The sequence below is a fragment of the Rhinatrema bivittatum genome, chromosome 8 (assembly GCF_901001135.1).
Source record: "Rhinatrema bivittatum chromosome 8, aRhiBiv1.1, whole genome shotgun sequence".
Lineage (NCBI taxonomy): Eukaryota > Metazoa > Chordata > Amphibia > Gymnophiona > Rhinatrematidae > Rhinatrema > Rhinatrema bivittatum.
This window is the reverse complement of record NC_042622.1, coordinates 79,209,643-79,228,583: the sequence shown is the minus strand read 5'-3', so window position 1 is coordinate 79,228,583 and position 18,941 is coordinate 79,209,643. Positions and strand designations below refer to the sequence as shown.

The 18,941-nt window shown below is 48.3% G+C and overlaps 1 protein-coding gene across 9 annotated transcripts in view; it reads right to left on the bottom strand.

Annotated features, from left to right (window-relative positions):
- SPTAN1 (spectrin alpha, non-erythrocytic 1) overlaps positions 1-18,941 on the bottom strand; it is a 457,019-nt gene that overhangs the window by 401,242 nt on the left and 36,836 nt on the right. For all 9 annotated transcript variants that reach the window (XM_029611329.1, XM_029611328.1, XM_029611326.1 and 6 more), the window contains one exon: positions 4,318-4,458. In XM_029611329.1, the coding sequence (XP_029467189.1) occupies positions 4,318-4,458 (141 nt within the window). The remainder of the gene's footprint in view (positions 1-4,317; positions 4,459-18,941) is intronic.

Here is an 18,941-nt window from a genome sequence, read left to right as displayed (position 1 = left end):
AACCACCACACCAGACTGTCCCTGGCCGTCGTTGAAAGAGGTAGAATCACCTGATACTCCTGAGAGACTGGCTTCCAACGGGAGAGGAGAGACGCCTGCAGGGATCGCAGATGCGCAAATGCCCAGGGCACCATGTCGATGGTGGAGGCCATCACTCCCAGGAGCTGAAGATAATTCCAGGCGGTGGGTTCTGACAAGGCAGAAAACCGAAGTACGTGTTCCCTCAAGGATTGGGCCTTGTCCAGACGTAAGAACACCATGCCCTGCCGTGTATCGAAGCTCGCTCCCAAGAAGTCCAAGCGTTGCGAGGGCACGAGGGAGCTCTTGGAGAGATTCACCACCCAGCCCAGGGAGCGGAGCACTTGAACAACCCTGGTCACTGAAGCCTGCCCGTGTGCGAATCAGCCAGTCGTCCAGATAGGGGTGCACTAGTAGACCCTCCTTTCGAAGGGCCGCCGCCACCACAACCATGATCTTGGTGAAGGAACGAGGGGCGGTCGCCAAGCCAAAGGGCAGGGCCCTGAATTGAAAGTGCTGACCGAGGATCTTGAAGCGGAGATAACGCCGGTGAGCCGGAAGGATGGGAATGTGCAGGTACGCCTCCGTCAGATCTAGGGAGGCAAGGAACTCTTGCTTGTGCACTGCTGCAATCACAGACCGCAACATTTCCATGCGGAACCGGCTGACTCGCAGGGATTTGTTTACCTCCTTCAAATCCAGGATGGGCCGAAAAGAACCGTCCTTCTTGTGCACGACGAAGTAGATGGAATAATGTCCCAAGCCCACCTCGCCGAAGGGGACGGTGACAATGGCCCCTATGTTCTGCAGCCGGTCTAGTGTTTGTTGCACCGCCATCCTCTTGAGGTCCGAACCACCGGGAGAGAAGAGGAACCTGTCCCTCGGAGGGCGGACAACTCCAAGCGTAGCCGTTCCTTATAGTGTCCAGGACCCACTGGTCTGTGGAGATGTTTACCCACTCCTCGTAGAATTCCATGAGTCATCCCCCTATGCTGGGAGTCGAGGAGTGGGCTACTCTGGCATCACTGCGTGGACCTTGAGGGTGGGTGCCCCTGCCCTGAACCATCCTGCAGAGGCCTCCTCCCACGAAAGGAACGCGACCAGGGCTGAGACCTGGCGACGGTGGAGCGAGAGCCAGGCTGCCGGTAGGCCCTGTAGCGCCGCTGTGCCCTGGCCCTGGTTCTGGCTGAGGCAAAAGACCGGGAGGAGCGTTGTCTATCTTCGGGGAGTCGATGCACCGCATTCTCCCCCAGGGACTCTATGATTTGATCCAGGTCCTCCCCAAAGAGAAACTTGCCCAGGAATGGAAGGGAGCCAAGGCTTGACTTGGAGGATGTATCCGCCGCCCAGTTACGAAGCCACAGCAGCCGCCGAGCCGCCACCACAGACACCATGGACCTCGCCAGAACTCTAAAGAGATCATACAGAGCATCTGCCCCATAAGCTATGGCAGACTCCAGGCGGTCCGCCTGGTCGGTCTCTTCGGGAGGCAAATCCTGAGACGTGAGAAGTTGCTGAACCCAGCGCAGACTGGCCCTCTGTGCAAGCGAGCTGCACATGACTGCACGCATCCCTAGAGTAGAGACTTCAAAGACACTTTTGAGAAAAATCTCCCACTTGCGGTCCTGGGTGTCCCGCAGTGCTGTGCTTGTCCTCTTGGTGACAGCAGATACCGCCGAGTCCACCTTCGGTACCTTGATAAATTCCAGGAAGTCTTCTGGGAGTGGATACAATTTTTTTTTTTCATCGCTCGGCTGACCTTTAGGGAGGCCTCCGGAGAGTCCCACTCACTAAGCTGCAGGAAGGAGTCGTGCGTGGGAAAGGCCCGGGGCCGCGGCCTCAGAGCGGATCCCCCTTTTTAGAGGACGTCGAGACTACCGGGGCCACTGGCGCTGGTGGGTCTGGCGGCGGATCCAGGTCCAGCTCCGCAAGGATCTGAGGGATCAGATCATCTAACTCCTCCCTCTGGAAAATGCGTAGCGCTCGAGGGTCATCCCCCTCCGGATGAGCGTCCCGAGGGGCAGGGTCCAGAGAGCCTGGGGAATCGCCCCCCAGAACTGGGGCAGCCAAGGAAGCACCCGCCCCAGCAGGGGCAAAGCGGACCCGGGCGGTCAAGCGTGGGGCCTCCGACCCCGAACCCACGAGGTCAGACGGGCCCTGTGACGCAGTCGAGAGACGCGGCGCCTTCGCGGGGGGAGGGCCCGTGGGCAGCCCCCCCGGGGGCCTCCAGGCCCTGCAAATAAGCGCTGCGCATCAGGAGGATAAATTCCGGCGAGGACCTCGGCAAGCCCGAGGGAATAGCAGCAGGTGAGCCCGTTGAGGTTCCCTGGTCCGGGAGGGGGGTCGCAGGTGACAAATTTGGGGGAAAGCCCTCCCGGGAGTCTCTTCCTTCCTCCTGCGCGTGAGGAAACTCCTCACGCTGCAAATCAAAGATGGCCGCCGTTCCCGCCAAAGAGGGCGGAGGGGCTGGGCCGCGCTGAGGGCAAAAAAAAGAGAAGGAGCTGACCGGCTCCGAGGTGCCTTCCTCACCGGGGAGGCACCTAGCACATATGCCCTCGCGCGATATCCTCGACCCCGGGACGGCCGTGGCATGATGGCTGCCAGGGGAGGAAAGAAGCGCCGTGGTGGGGGGCCCAAAGGAAGCCGCCTGAGGCGAAGAAGTGCCGCCGGGGGGCCCAGGATGGCCTACACAACCCACAGCGTCGTCCCGAACGGCAGCAGGGGAATCTCCCTTCCCTACTGCAAGGCCCCCGGCAAAAAGAAAAGTAAGTCGACGCGGGGCCGCGGGACGACCGAAGCCTCCGTGGAGAGGCCGGCACCACCAGCTTCCACGTGGCAGAGGGACTGCTGTGGAAGCAGTGCCGCAATAACCAAAAGTACCTGAAAGGCAAGGCACATAAAAATAGAAGAAAACTTACCCCCACAATTCCAGGGAAGGGGAATAGGAAACAGAAGGACCGCAGAGAAGGAGGCAGAACAAACTACAAGTCACGCCTCCCCAAAAGTTAACCTTTTTTTTTTTTTTTAAACTTTCTATAAACGTGATCCAAAACTGTGAAACAAAGGCAAAGAAAAAGGAGAAGACGACCCAATTCCTGTAAGCCCTGGGGAAGCAGCAGCTTCCCCAACTCTCATCTGCTGGAGTCAGAAAGATACTGGGCTCCAGCAGAGGGTGCACTGGTATCTATGGTGACGCCCTCGAAGCTTGTTCTGACTCCATCTGCTGGACGGGGGACATAACCCACCATCTGGACTGATCCTGGTACGTACAGGGAATGGGACATTATTCTTTGTTAACAATTGTCATTTATGAAAAAACATTTCTAAGGCTTTATTGCTTTCACAACAACTAATAGGCTTCACGGCCGGGTAAGAGCCGCAGATGAAGAATAGATCGGACGGTCTGACCGGGTGAGGTTAGACACGTCGACAGGCTTGCAGATGCGGCTCCTGCCTTAACAAAAAATTTTTCCTTTATATATTTACTGTTTGATTGCACGCCTTAGTTGATTTACAATTGATAGAAGAGGTGCCTTTTGTGTGTTTTGGATTTGATCTTTAGGACCTATTATACGCTCTTTGTGTTGGGATTGGATGTAAGGGGTGACATCAGCAAACCTGTTGGTCTCTGTTACCATCTACCATAACCCATTTTTCTAGACTTGTCTGACTGGACGAAGAGGGGTTAATTTTTCCCTCTCCTCCCCCCCCCCCCCCCAATCCAGTAGCATAATTACCTTTCTTCCCTCCCTCAGAATCATCTGCCCATTTGCCTCCCATCCCACCTCTCCCCAATCATTTGCCCCCCCCACCCATACAGGATCACCTCTGGCCAACATGGGGGGGAGGGGCAGATAATCAAAGCAGCCTCTCCTCCTATGCTGGTTTCCTTGTGAAGCCAGAACTTTGCAGAGCCCTGTAATCCTGTAAGATCTGCTGGCCCAGCACAGTTCTCACTTCAAAGGGAAGCTAGCAGGAGTAGACATTAGCAGGTTAAGATCTGCTGCTTACCAACTCCTGCTGGAAAGAGGAAATTGCACAAGGAATGGGGAAAGAAAAGACAAAAACTTTGCCATGGGTGGAAGCAGCCTGGCCCCCTCTCTCTCTGCTGATAGCCTGTACATTTTCCAGCACACCTGAAGTTCCACTGTGGTGCACTGATTGGGAATGTAGAATACTCCACATTTGTATAATAACCAGTGCAGCTTATCTAAAGCATACAGATTACAAAGCATGGAAAAAATGCTTCATTTCTCAGGTCAGACTGCAAATCAGATCCCTCCATGAAATTTTGATTACCTTGTCATTGATCCAGTCAAGCACATCCTCACACTCTCTCAAGTACTGCACCAACTTCTGTGCCTGCAGTAGCTTGATTCCCTTCTCCCGCATCTTCTGCAATAGGAGCTCCCAAAGCCTGTGCAACTCCAGCAAGCGAGTCTGAAGGAGAGAAGCAGATGACAAATCAACACCATTCTATAACAGTTGTAAACACCACAAACAACATTCTTACCGAACCCCTCTCCCCCAACTTCCCAGACACTGCCTCAGGAGACAGAATGGGATTGGGCAGGTGTGAACCTCACAACAAAAAACCTGACTCAATATTTGGAAGAGAAAAACACACAGTACCCTTCAGCAAACCAATTCTACAACTCAAAGTTCTTGGACATATTTTATTTGATTGATTTAGTTTTAAAAAGATTTTTTAATTCCATTTTATACTATTTGTACTTATATTTGTAAATTTTGTTTGTATAAACTTAGTTTTGTTAACAGCTTTGATTTAACTAGTGAAAAGCATTATATTAAGATAATTAAACAAACTAGAAGAGCCAAAAGAGTCTCAAATCATTTCTTTCAGTAACATCTCAAAGTATTAGACATGAATTTGCTTTAGAGGAACCTTTAGGGGTCTCAGAATAGGATGTTTTACAAACTGGGCATGTGTGTCTTAAACTACCCAAGACATTGACCATGTAAATTTCAGCAGAAATTAAGATCAAAAACATGTGCACAAGCAGGAAAGTCCTGCTGTACCTTGCAAGTCAGATTGCACACACCCATTCAGATACTCAGGAAAGAGAAGGCAAGAGCTGCATTAACAGGGATATATTAAAAAGGTTGAGTGACAATCAGTTTCAGACAAGAGAACCCCAACATCTATCATTCCCAACACTGCTTCAGTGAGGTAGAGAGAAACACTCCAAAAGGCAGGGCAATATCTCACTGCCAAATGAGTCACCTACTCGGATGTGAGACCCCACTTGAACAGCAGTTACTTTTGGACGCTGTGCAGTCCTGTATGGTGTAAAAGACTAAAACCATAGACAGAGATTACCAACACAGACAACATAAAATAACCAACAGTACAGAGTCTACTAGATATATCTCATGAGCTCTAGCAGCTTTAAAATACTCACATGCAAGCAGTTATTTTCCATTAAATACAATTTTTTCTACCAATGGGAAACATGGCTAATTTTCAAAAGGTTCTATGCTCATAAAACAGTGTGTGTGTGTGTGTGTGTGTGTGTGTGTGTGTGTGTGTGTGTGTGTAAAATTGCTTCTGAAAATTAATCGGAGTCAGTGGGTATAAAAGTATGAGTATAATTCAATTTTATATGTAGTTTTACATGTACTGAGCACAGGTGCTTGGGGGAGGGCTCCCCCTCCAAGTTACCATGCACAAGTTCTGCCCTGCTTAAGTCAGGTGTAACTGTGCAAGGTATTTATATATGTTACATTTATAAGCCACATCATCCAAAGTACATACCAACATTCATAAGGAGAAATTACTACTTACCTGATAAGTTCCTTTCCTCTAATGAGGGCAGGCCAATCCCCACCAGTGGGTTATGTACCTCTGCCAACAGATGGAGTCTGAGCAAAAGCTGACATCACGGATATATAGTCCCACCGTGACATCAGCCCACCAGTATTCTCTGTAAAAGCCAAACTGGGGACAAGCTGACTATACTTTAACATCATCATTAACAATCCACCATCCATACTTCCAACCCAACAGGAGCGCGGAGCTCAGCCAAAAGAAATAACATTCACTAAACTAAAAGGCTAGATAAGCCACTTACCAGTCTTCAAAGTTCGCTCCAAAGAGGCTAACCAAAACAGAAACATCAGCAGCCTAGGGCGGGTCGGGGATTGGCCTGCCCTCAAAGGAAAGGAAATTATCAGGTAAGTAGTAATTTCTCCTTCCTCCACATTCATGCAGGCCAATCCCCACCAGTGGGATGTGCCAAAGTTAATCCCGAAGAGGCTGCCAGCGGTACAGTAAATACTGCCCTGTGAATGCAGTGTCCTCCCTAGCCTGAACATCCAAGCGGTAATGTTTGGAAAAAGTGTGCAAAGATGACCACGTCGCCACTTGGCAAATCTTGGCAGATTCAGGTTCAACAACCTTTACAATGTAGCTTCCACTGCTACCCTCCTTCTGAGGGCAGCTGCATGGAGATATCAAAGGTATCTGGAGGAATGCGAAGAAATTCTAGAGCATATCTGTCCTAAACCACTTCGAGGAACCATTAATCTGAAGTAATCTGGACCCACGTGTAATAAAAACAAGATAGGTGCCCACCTATCTCCTGCACCAACAGGTAAACCTGCAAATTTTAATGGAGAAAATAAATAGAGGGGCTCCACTTCCAGAGCCCACATCTTTTTCAGGCCTTCGGGAGTGAAAGGACTGAGATCTGCCAAAAATGCCAGTAGTCTCAAGAGCGGCGACTTGTCTGAAAAGTGCGGGCAACCAGCTTTTGTCCTCTGGCAAGTGAGGGACCTGGGCTCCCCCCATTTGTGTGCCATTTTCTCCAACTCACTGCCAAGCAAAAGCAAACCCTTGAAGGGCAGCTTGTAAGATTGGACTTTGAAAGGAAAATTGGTTCTTACCTGCTAATTTTCATTCCTGTAATACCACAGATCAGTCCAGACCAGTGGGTTATGCACTCCCACCAGCAGATGGAGGCAGAGAACAAAACTTTGAGGCACTGCTATATCCAAGTGTGCCACCTGCAGCTCCTCAGTATTTATCCATACCCAAGCCAAGAAACAACAGACAAAAAACCATTTAACTCCCCAAAAAAGGGAGAACATGAAAGAAATACCTTCAAGGGCCAAAACAAAAAAAAGGCCTCGAACCTGAAAACCCCAGGTCCGAACCACGGTTCCTATCACTGAACTGGCATAAATGCATTCTGAGAGACTTCCTATGCACAGCTGCTTAAGTCCAGGTAAATCAGTCTTTCAGCAGTAGCACCCAGGTGGGTCCCTGGACTGATCTGTGGTATTACAGGAACGAAAATTAGCAGGTATGAACCAGTTTTCCTTTCCTGTACATACCCATATCAGTCCAGACCAGTGGGATGTACCAAAGCCACATTACACCGAGCAGGAACCCAAAAGACCCGCTCACAGAACACTTTCTCCAAAAAGCGCTTGATCCAGAGCCCTGACATCCAGGCGGTAATGTCTTGTAAAGGTATGCAGGGAGGACCAGACTGCGGCCTTACAAATCTCTACAGGCGACAACAGCTGGCACTCCGCCCAAGAAGCCGCTTGTGCCCTCGTCGAGTGAGCTTTCAATCCAGCTGGAACAGAACATCCCTTGCCGATGCAGGCCAAGCAAATCATTTCCTTTGGCCAGCGAGCCAAGGATGCCTTGAATGCCTTCTCACCTTTCTTCGGACCCCCAAACAAAACAAAAAGGTGGTCCGACTTCCGAAAGGAGTTAGTGACCTTCAAATAACGAAGGAGAATCCGGCAAACAGCGAGAAGATGCAGATCTCTTCCCAAAGCCGAGTCACGAGACCATTCGGGAAAACCAGGCTACTCCACGGTCTGATTAACATGGAAGGTAGACACCACTTTCTGCAAAAAGGAGGGCACTGTACGCAGGGACACCCTATCCGCTGAAATGCTCAGGAAGAGATCCCTACAGAACAGGGCCTGCAATTCTGAAATACGCCTAGCAGAGCAAATGGCCACCAAAAACACTGCCTTCAAGGTGAGGTCCTTCAGAGAGATGTGCCCCAGAGGCTCAAGGGGGGGGGGGGGGGGGAAATCACAGATCACCCATAGGACTAGGTTGAGATTCCACTCCGGGCACGTCTTACGAATCGGAGGACGAAGATGCTTTACCTCTTTCAGAATATGGGCTATATCTGGGTGACTGGTCAGGGGTCTGCAGCCTATCCGACCTCGGAGACATCCTACGGCCGAAACCTGAACCCACAAGGAGTTATAAGCCAAGCTTTTTGACAACCCCTGCTGCAGAAAAGCCAAAACTTGAGGAATGGACACAGACAATGGCACTAAACCTTGATGATCACACCAGGATTCAAACACCTTCCACACCTGGACGTAAGCCATAGAAGTCGAAGGCCACCTGGCCTGCAGTAGGGTGGAAATCACCTGTTCTGAATACCCTTTCATTCGTAACCTCCACCTCTCAAAAGCCAGGCCATGAGAGAGAAGCGATCCTCCCGATCCAAAAAGATGGGACCTTGATGAAAGAGGTCCGGAAGATAAGCCAGGCGCAACGGACCTTCGGTTGCAAGATGGACCACATCCACAAACCACGGTCGCCATGACCACTTCGGGGCCACCAGGATTACTGGACCGGGATGAGCTTCTATGCGCCGCAGGATTCATCCAATCAGCGGCCAAGGCAGGAAGACATACAGGAGGATTCCAGTGGCCACTTGCAAACCAGGGCATCTATGCCCACCGCCCCGACTTCCTTCTTTCGGCTGAAGAACCGATCCGTCTGAGAGTTGATGCAGGTTGCCATGAGGTCCAGAGGGAAGGATCCTCATCTGGTCCAAATGTGATTCCAAGCCTCCTGGGATAGCTCCCATTCCCCGGGGTCTAGCTGCTGACGGCTGAGGAAGTCCGCCTGCACCTTGTCCATGCCTGCCACGTGAGAAGCTGCAATTCCTTCCAGATGAAGCTCAGCCCACGCAAACAGGAGATGAGCCTCCTTTGCCACGGCCGGACTCTAGGTTCCTCCCTGGCGTTTGAGATAAGCCACCGTGGTGGCGTTGTCCAAGAAGACGTGAACCATCCTCCCCTGAACCAGGAACTGGAAGGCCACCAATGCCTTGCGGACTGCTCTCGTCTCTAGGCGATTGATGGACCATGACCATTCGGGCAGGGACCAGAGACCCTGGGCAGCATGACCCAGCCACACCACTTTCCAGCCCTGGAGACTTGCATCCATCGACACGATCACCCAATCCGGGACTTCAAAGGGCATTGCCTTTTGCAAGTTGGCTTCCAACAGCCACCACTCCAGGCTGGACCAGGCCTGTGGTGACAACGGCAACTGGAACTGTTCCAACACCGGATTCCACCGCGACAGGAATTCCCTCTGCAACAGTCTTAGGTGAACGAAGGCCCAAGGGACCAACTCCAACGTTGATGCCATGGACCCTAGGACATGCAGATAGTCCCACACTCTGGGGATCAGGAGATGCAGTAGAAGACGCACCTGCTGCTGCAATTTGCACATCCTGTCTGTTGTCAGGAACACCCTGCCCAGCAAGGTGTTGAAGCGGACTCCCAAATATTCCAGGGACTAGGAAGGGATCAGATGACTCTTCGCCTTGTTGATCACCCAACCGAGGGACTGAAGGAAACGGGTCACCCGGCGTACCGCTGGACCATACTGCCCACAGTCCTCATCTGACTTGGCTCGAATCAGCCAATCGTCGAGAGAGGGGTGAACCATCACCCCTTCCTGTCGGAGGGCCGCTGCCACCATGACCATCACCTTGGTAAAGGTGCGCGGGGCCATCATCATGTCGAATGGAAACACTCGGAACTGGAAATGATGATCCAGAATCTTGAAGAGCAAGAACTTCCAGTGATCGCTGCGAATCGGGATGTGCAGGTAAGCCTCGGTGAGATCCAGAGAGATGAGAATTCTCCCTTCCGGACCACCGCAATAACAGTTCGGAGAGACTCCATCCTCCCCCTCCCCCCCCCGGGAGGAATCAAGTGCTACCTTAGAGAACGGATGTTACCCAAAAACATAGTTGGCAAAAATCAGTCCCAGCACCTTCAGAAATCCTCGTGGAAGCTGAAAAAGAAAAAAACAAAATGGCTGCTGCACCAAAAATAGACCCGGGACCGCCGCAGAGACACTGCCTAGGAGGCCCTACACCACCCAGGGAAGGCTCCATTAAAGGCTGCAAGCTCTCCCCCCTCTTCAGGAAATCGAAATCGGGGCCTGTCTGGCCCAGCCCCGCTGAGCAGACTGATTCACCCAGGGAACCATGGGACAGAAGAAAAAAAAGCACTTTTTTTCCCAACAAAACTTAAAGAAAGCAGAAAAAATTAACTTTCCCCAACGCGGATACTTCCCTGAACCCGTGGTCACGGAGAGGGATTCTTCAGGCCGCTGATGAAGCCAGTCCCCTGGCTATCAGGAGTCCCTGAATACACGGGCTAGCACTGCCGGGGGTAGCACTGCCGGCTCTAACTCGAGGGATGGTCCAGAAAACTGAACCTGGCACCCCAAGGAGCAAGAAATCCAAACTCAGCTCAGAGCTGCAGGTATGCACCACCATCTGCTGGAGACAGAGAAATACTGAGGAGCTGCAGGTGACATACCTGGATATAGCAGTGCCTCAAAGTTTTGTCCTCTGCCTCCATCTGCTGGTGGGAGTGCATAACCCACTGGTCTAGATTGATCTGGGTATGTACAGGAAATAGTATTTGCCAACCAGCTGCACTGCCACAGCTGTCTGGCCACTGTAACAGAAGCAACAACTCTGGCGGCTGTATGAACCAGGTCATAGCCTGCGTCAGCTAAGGCAGCAAGCCCCCGGTTCTATCATAGATCTGCTATCGGAAGCGGCACTGCCAGATTCTTGAGAAAGTCACAAGGCATCTACCTTTTGGAAAACACAGCTCCTCTCTGGCCTGCGGAGCCAAGGGGTATAAACCCAAGGTGCGCCCACCCTTTTAAAAGACACCTCTGGCGCACTCCATTCTAGATCAATCAACTCTTGAATGGCATCCAGGTGGAGAAAGAAACATGAAGCCTTGTGTAGAGTGACCAAAATGGGGTCGTCCTTCTGCAATCTCGAGGAGTCACCCCTCAGCCTCTCCAAGAGTCTTCAAAGTATGAGAGATCAAGCTTGGCAATTCATCTCTATGAAGGAAACTGAGAAGAGATCTATATGCATCTAAATCTGGGGGAAATCAACCCTTCAACAGGAGAGCCATTGCCATCATCAGTGTCATCTTGATGCATTCGAATCCTGTCAGGCTGCGTTGCGCCACAGCACTTAATCGTGGTGGCAGACACAGGACAACTCTGAGTGCATGGACCTAAACTAGTAGGTATTGTCGACTCAGACGACCACCCCTGTAGAAAGGTTTGTAATCCCTGGAAGAACTACACCCAGGAAAAGGAGGACGGCTTCATTCCAGGCCCCATAGGCATGAACCTGACATCCTGAGAGCGAGTCTCCCCTGAAGAATCGGCCACTGGATGAACTGGAGGGGCCACCCACATCGTGTCACCCTCAGAGCGAGGAGATTGACCATAGTTGGCAAAATCAGGAGGCAAATCCCCATGAGCATCCAGGCAGTGCTGACAGAGGCTTATAGAAAGCTCCAGCTCTATCGCCAATGTGGCATGCTGCACAAATAGATAAGTGCTTAGACTTCTCTGCCACCGGCTCCATAGTTGTAATGCACTGACAGAGGTATGGGCACACACCCAGCTAGATGCACAAAAAATGTACATCCAGGCACACGTGTTTACCACGCTCGCCCAAACTAGGTACACGTGTCCAGTTACACATGCTTAAAAAATAAAATGCCCAAGCTAAGCACATAAAATGTGCGTCCAGAAGGAACTACCCCCAACCTGGACACACAGAATGTGTGTCCAAAAGAACCACTCATACACACATAGGTGCACACACTAGAAAAAAAAAAAAAACCACACAAACTAACTGCCGCGGCCTACCAGGCACCAAAAATAAGCCGAGAGCTAGGCCTAACCAAAAGGCTGCTCAACCCACCATTCCTGAACTGCCTCCACACCTCACAGAACTTCTCAGAGATGTGAGCAAGAAAGTCAAACGCCGAGGAAACAGACCTGGTAGGAAAATTCACTAACAAGTTCCTCCTCTTTTTTTTTTTGTATATAAAGTAAACTTTTACCTGAGCTCTGCCCTCCCTGGCTGAGAGCAGGAATGGGTCCCGGTTACGGGAGGAGAGGGCGAAAGACTTTACCACCGAGCCTCTCTCGTCTTGCAACCGCAAAATTATTTATCTTTTTAATAATGTCCACGCCACCCAAGGTTACTGGACTGAAGGCTCTCTACTGAGGGAGGGACCAAACAGTATCACTTCAGGAGGCAAGCGGTGCTATATAAATGTCTTGTCTTCTAGATGTCTTATTTTTCTTTTTTTTTCCCCCCACAGACAAACCCCAGTTGGGAAATGCATGTCCACTATCTGCTGGAGACTGAGAATACTGGTGGGCGGGATATCAGGGAGGGACTATATATTCGTGATGTCAGCTTTTGCTCCATCTCCATCTGCTGGCCGAGATGCATAACCCACTGATGGTGATTGGCCTGCCTGAATGCAGAGGAATAAAACATTAAACATAAAAAATAAAGAATAATATAAAATTAATCATATGCGTTCTTAAAAAGGCTAGTCTTCAAGGGTTTTCTAAAAATCCTTAATTCCTTCTCTTTCCATAAAGTAATATCCACTAAATTCCACATCTTTGGACCTATTATCAAGACTGCTCTGCTCAGAGTAAAATTCTTAAAACTATTTATATTTACTTTGGATCTGGTGAATGCAACAAACTGTACAGAATGCCTGAATCAACTCTGCCAATAGGTATCCCTGTATATGCATTGCTTTGAACAAGGTTGGCATTTTAATTCATGCAACAGAAAAAAACTCAGATTGACTATGTTAATCTAGATTAAAAAGACCATCATTTTGTTAAAGCTTGTAAATATTCATCTAAGAGTGACTGCCCAATGAAAGCACCCCCATAATCACTTAAACATAAAATCAGCCAAAAATTTTAATCATCAATCTCACCCTGAATATTTGACTCACTTTTTGCAATTAAAATGAAAAATATGGTAGCCCTTATCTTCTCTTTCAATCTTTTTTATGTTCAGAGGAGAGATGACATGCCCTTTATGAATCATGTCAAGAGACACTTGACATAATCTGGAGGATTGTGTATGCCTATACTGATGGCCTCTGAGGAAATTTCACACGAAACACGATTCATATCAGGCTTTACTTCACAAAGGGCATGCCATCTCTCCTCTGAACATAAAGATTTAAAGAGAAAAGATAAGTGCTACCATCTTTTTCATTATTTTAATTGTAAAAGAAAAAAATGCTTAGCTTCCACCCAGAAAGAAGATTGAGCCCTAGTTGAATGGGCTCAAAGAACATGAAAAGCGTTTCAACATTTAAGCAGAAAAGCTGAGGAGATTGTTTCCTTAATCCTCTTCACCAGAGCTGCTTTAGAAGCCACTTTACCTTTGCATGGCCCTCCAAATAAAACTTATCTGTTCTTGGAAAGGTGATAGCAACCTCCAAGTATCTAATGAGCACTTAGACATCCAAAAACCAATTACCACCTTCACACTTCTCTGGAGAAAGCTGGTAGAATAATAGTCTGATGCAGATGAAATGCAGAAACCACCTTAGGCAAAAGGGAGGGAACAGGGTGAATATAAACAGAATCCACTGAATACTAAAAAAGGATCCCTACAGGATACAGCCTGAAGCTCAGAAATATGCCTCACTGAACAAACTGCTACCAGGAGAATTTTTCTAGAGAAAAATCCTTGGCAAAGGCCTTCTTGAAGCTCAAAAGGAGCCACCACAAGTACTTGAGGTCCTACTATGGAACTACTGTCTTCAGCATCTGAAAAAAATGAATCCCAGGATGGGAAGCAAGCAAGACTCCCTTGGACTCTACCCCTATAACAATAGAGTGCAAAGGAATTCAAAGCCAGACCCTTACCTAGACCTGTTGAAGGAAAGTTAGAATGTTTACTCCTGGGGGAATTCTATGCAAAAAGAATTAGAAAATTCTGCACACAAACTTAAAATTCTGTAAAATTCCACAAAATTCTGCATACTTTATATTGTCAAAATAACAATATACATTACAGTTTAAGTAATTAATTTAAAATGTAATACAGAAAAAAGTTATTACTTAAAGATGCAGAGTTGTAAATATTTTGAGAAGAATTTCCCTAGAAGTTCACTTTAAGAGTGTCTTTTCCTCCCTCTCTCCCTACTCCCCTGGCCAGTCTCCTTTTACTTTGCCCTCTCAGGCCCCAATTCCTCCACCTGCCACTCTCTCCCCTCCCCCTCTAGGCTCAATCCCTCCACTCCTAGAGTTTGCCCACTCTCTCCATACTGCCCCTCACACAGGCTTCCCTCTGACCCTCTCTCTCACACAGGCTCCTTCTCTCTACTGCATATACAAACCCCCTCATATAGGCTCCCTCTCTATCACACACCACCCTCATACAGACTCCCCCCCCACACACACACACCCCCATACTGGCTCCCCCCCTCACACACACACCCCTCATACTGGCTCCCCCTCTCTCGCACACACCCAGGCTCCCTTTCTCTCTCTCACACGAACACCCTCACACAGGCTACCTTTGCCTCTCTCACACACCTCTGCACACTGGCTCCCTCTCTTGCTCACCACACACACACACATAGGCTCCCCTCTCTCTCTCACACATCCCTTCACAGAGGATCTTTTTCATACTCACCTTCACAAGCTCCTTTTCACAAACAAAAAAGCACCCTCACATACAATCTTTTTCACATACACCATCTCCCAATCTTTCACATATTCACACTCCTTCACAATCTCCACACATAGGCTCCCTCTCTCTGGCACCCACAACCATGCTCTCTCTCACACATACCCCCAGGTTTGTAGTCTTACCAGACACACAAACTCTCAACAAGGCCTGTTCCATCTTTGCTTGAGCACGTCCTCCGCTTGGGATATGCAGAGGCCTGCCAAATTCTGCACAGCTGCGCTGGAGGGGAATTCTGCAGGAATTCTGCACACTGCAATAGCGCAGAATTCCCCCCAAGACTAAATGTTGGGCATCTCTGCCCACCTTGGAGAAATTGATCATTGTTTACACACACTTCAAAGAAACAGCAAAACCGAACATAAGCCAAGGAGGTTGAAGTCTTTCAGGCCTTTGATAAGGTAGAGATTACAGGGGAGAAGCAATCCCTCTCACAGCTGTGACCATTCAAGAGACAGGCCCATAAGACAAAATGGAGACAGATCCTCCATGACTGATTGGACCATGAATAAGGCAGTCTTGAATTCCTGGAAATTGAAACGGAAGATCAATCTGCATACCAAGGCTTCCTTAGCTAATCTGGAGCCACCAAGACTGCAGACAGCGTTCTTCTCTATTCTAAAGTTCACCTAGATCTAGGAGATTCCTGCTGAGAAAATCAGCTTGTATCTGGTCCTGACCCACAATATGCACCATCACCAACTGTAGATTTTCTTCTGCCTATGAAACAATATACATAGAAACATGATGGCAGAATAAAAAAGTATTGGTCATCCAGTCTGCCTATCCTTCTAATTTAACTTTATAATTATATCTCCTCGGAAACCCCTGGACTCAGAGTTAACAACCCCCCCCTGCTCAGGTAAGCCACTGCAATTGCGTTGTCAGAGAGCACTCTGCCTGCCTTTTCTTTCACTAATGGAAGAAATTGCAAAAGGACTAGTCTTATAGCTCTCTTCTCTAACCTGTTGATGGACCAGGTGGCTTCTTCCTCAGACCAGAGCCCTTGAGCTATCTGAGCTAAACAGTGCATCCCCTAGTCTGACAGACTTGCATCCGTGGTGATTATTCTAGAGGGGGAACTGGATTCAAACAACCAAAAGGGCCCTGGACTTCTACAACCTGAGATAAGGAAAAAAGCACAGGACTGCTTCTACAGCCAAGTCCATAAGCAAAGCATATCAAACAATTTCAAAAAAGCTCATCACCCAATAAAAAATGTTGCTACAATCTTTATGGGTTATGATAAGGCTTGGGGATAACTGTACATAGCAGCAGTTACTACCCTTAAGAGAAATATGGGAGAAACTTGCACAGAAAGGCAATTAAGAAGCTTGCTGGGCAGACCGGATGGACCATTTAGTCCTTTTCTGCATTTCTAGGCTTTAATGCTTCCAAACTCCTGTCCTTCAATAAATCCCGAGGCATCATCCACCAAGACAGGCTCTCATTCACTGGAAGAGGTAAAGAAAGGCAACTCGTAATCCTGATATTGAGGCGGCCAACAAGAGAAAAGACAATTGGAGAGGACGCATATGAGCTCTGGCTCAAGAAACAAGATACAAGGTGGCAGCCATACAGCCTAGCAAGTGAAGATAATACCAAGTCTGGGAGCCGAGAACATCTGAACTTGATCCACAATTTTGGCCACATGCTGTGAAGTCAGAAAAACATGGCTTGCATGCATATCGAACGGCACTCCAGGTATTCCAGCGTCTAGGAATTCTGCTCTTTAAGAATCGACAACCCAGCCCAAACTTTCTAAAACTTGAACTACTCTGTTGGACACAGTGTCCTTCAATAGGACCTGGCCCTGAGTAATCAGTTGAGATGGATGAACATAATCCCATCCCTTCTCAAAAATGCTAACATGCCTCGATAAAGATTCTTGAAGCTGTGGCTAAACCAAAGGAGAGTGCTTGGAACCGAGAATGAAGAAACTTTTGATGGGAATATGAAAGTATGCTTCCAATAGGTCCAGGGATGATAGAATACACTCTGCATTCAGTGCTGGCAGCTGTACAGGAAAGTCTCCATCCTAAAATGATACCCACAGACTGTGGTACATTCCTTTAACTTGGATCAAGAATAGGCCTGTAAGTTCCATCTTTCTTGGGAATTACAAAATAAATGGAATAACGGCCACAACCCTATTCTTCACATGGCACTGGATCACAGCCTTCAACAGCTGGAGCCTTAAGCATAGATTTCACTGCCAGCTTTCCAGCAGGGGAGATGCATGAAGAGACCATAAAAGCATCAGAACTGAAGCTGCCAATTCTAGAATATAGCAGTCCAAAGTAAATGTAAAACCCACTAGTCTGAGGTTATGTGGGTCCAACTCCTGATAAATTGTTGTGGACAACCACTTACTGGGATTACCAAAGCGTGAACCTACCTTGTTTCATTTAGTATGACTGGTACTTGTAGAGCTGGCAGTCACACCTGGTCTTTCTAGTTCCTCGGAAGGACAGGCTCCTTTCCTTGAATAGCTGTCAATTCACCCGATTCCCTGGTCTAACATGCCTGGCATCCTGAAATGGAGCACAACCTTTGTAGTTCCAATAGAAAGACTGCCTTTTCCTCAAGACGTCTTAGAGACTTTGGATCTCCCAGTTTCTTTACCAGCTGTTCCAAATTTTCACCAAACAGCAATTTGAACCCAAAAGGAAAGTTTACAGAGACAGGGTTTTGGACCATGAACTGGGGGCTAATGGCATAGCCATAGAAATCTCTTAGCTGCTACCGCAGATGCCACAGACTTAGAAGAAATCTTGATGAGATCATATAGAGCATCTGCTAGAAACGCAACCCCATATTCCAGTCAGACTGCCTCACTTTCAGGGAGCTGCTGCAAAAGAGTCCAAGCTACATAGCTGTCAAGTAGCAATCTGAATTGCCAGGGCCAAGGAAGTAAAAAGTATGCTTCAAAGGAAGCTCAGTTTTCCTATTTTAAGAATCTCTAAGGGAAGCATTTGGCTCAACTAGGACAGCTCTGATCAATGTCAAAACTAGTACAGCATCCTGCAACAGTAGGTAAAGCTCATTAAAAATACTAACCCTTTTGAGACCACTCTGGGAACTCCCACTCCATCAGTAACATGTCCTCCACTTCAGAATAAAGAGGAAAAGATTTAAGTTTTATGAACACCTTTAAAATAGGGTCCCAATCAGGTGTTTCCACTATCTTGGAATCCAAAATTCTGAGGAATACCACCACTTTATCAATAAGACATGACTTCATCCTTGTGGAAAAGCCAAATAATAATGTCTTATCAAAAGATTATTTCTTTCATGCATCATTAGCTGTTGGTATCAAAAATATCCCTAGGGTCCTCCAACTGAGGCTCCTTTGATAAAGGTGGCCACCAATCTGGCTCTTTTTGCAAGTACCTGATCACCAACTGTGATCCTAAAAAGAGTGGAATTGAGGAACTAGGTCTCGCTCCAATCACCAGGCCTCTGTAAGGCACAGAAGACATGGTATAAAATCCTAAAAAAATTCCAGGGTAGAATCCCCCAAGGAAACTAATCTGAAACTCTGAAAGGAAGCCCTTTGTAGCTCCTCCACAGGAAATAACAGGGGGATCCGCAAAGACATCTGCCGGCAATGGAGGATTAATTGGGCCCACAGGCCCAGAATGCAAAATGGTCGACTCTTGCCATAACCACCATGTTATAGGCCTTCACTGCTCTGCAACCTGAGCAGGAAGCTAAAGGCAACTCTGTCCCTGCTGCAGTCACAACAGGCCTGCAACTTGGAGGCTAAAGTGCCCCCCTCCCACCCCTCTGCTGAGAACCTCCCAACCTTCAAGACATTTGGCACATAGGGAACCTGAAGAACGTTTTCTTTTACGATTATGTATGTAGTATTGTTAGCTGCCTAGAGCTTGAGTGTTGTCAGCAGGCAGCATATAAATATCAATAAATAAAATAACCTGTAGGGCGCCTGCACCCCAGGCTGCACAGCAATGGCCACACACAACTTTGTCCATGGTGCCAGCCCAAGCAGCATGGATCAGAAAGAATAGAAATGGCTGGCAAAACTCT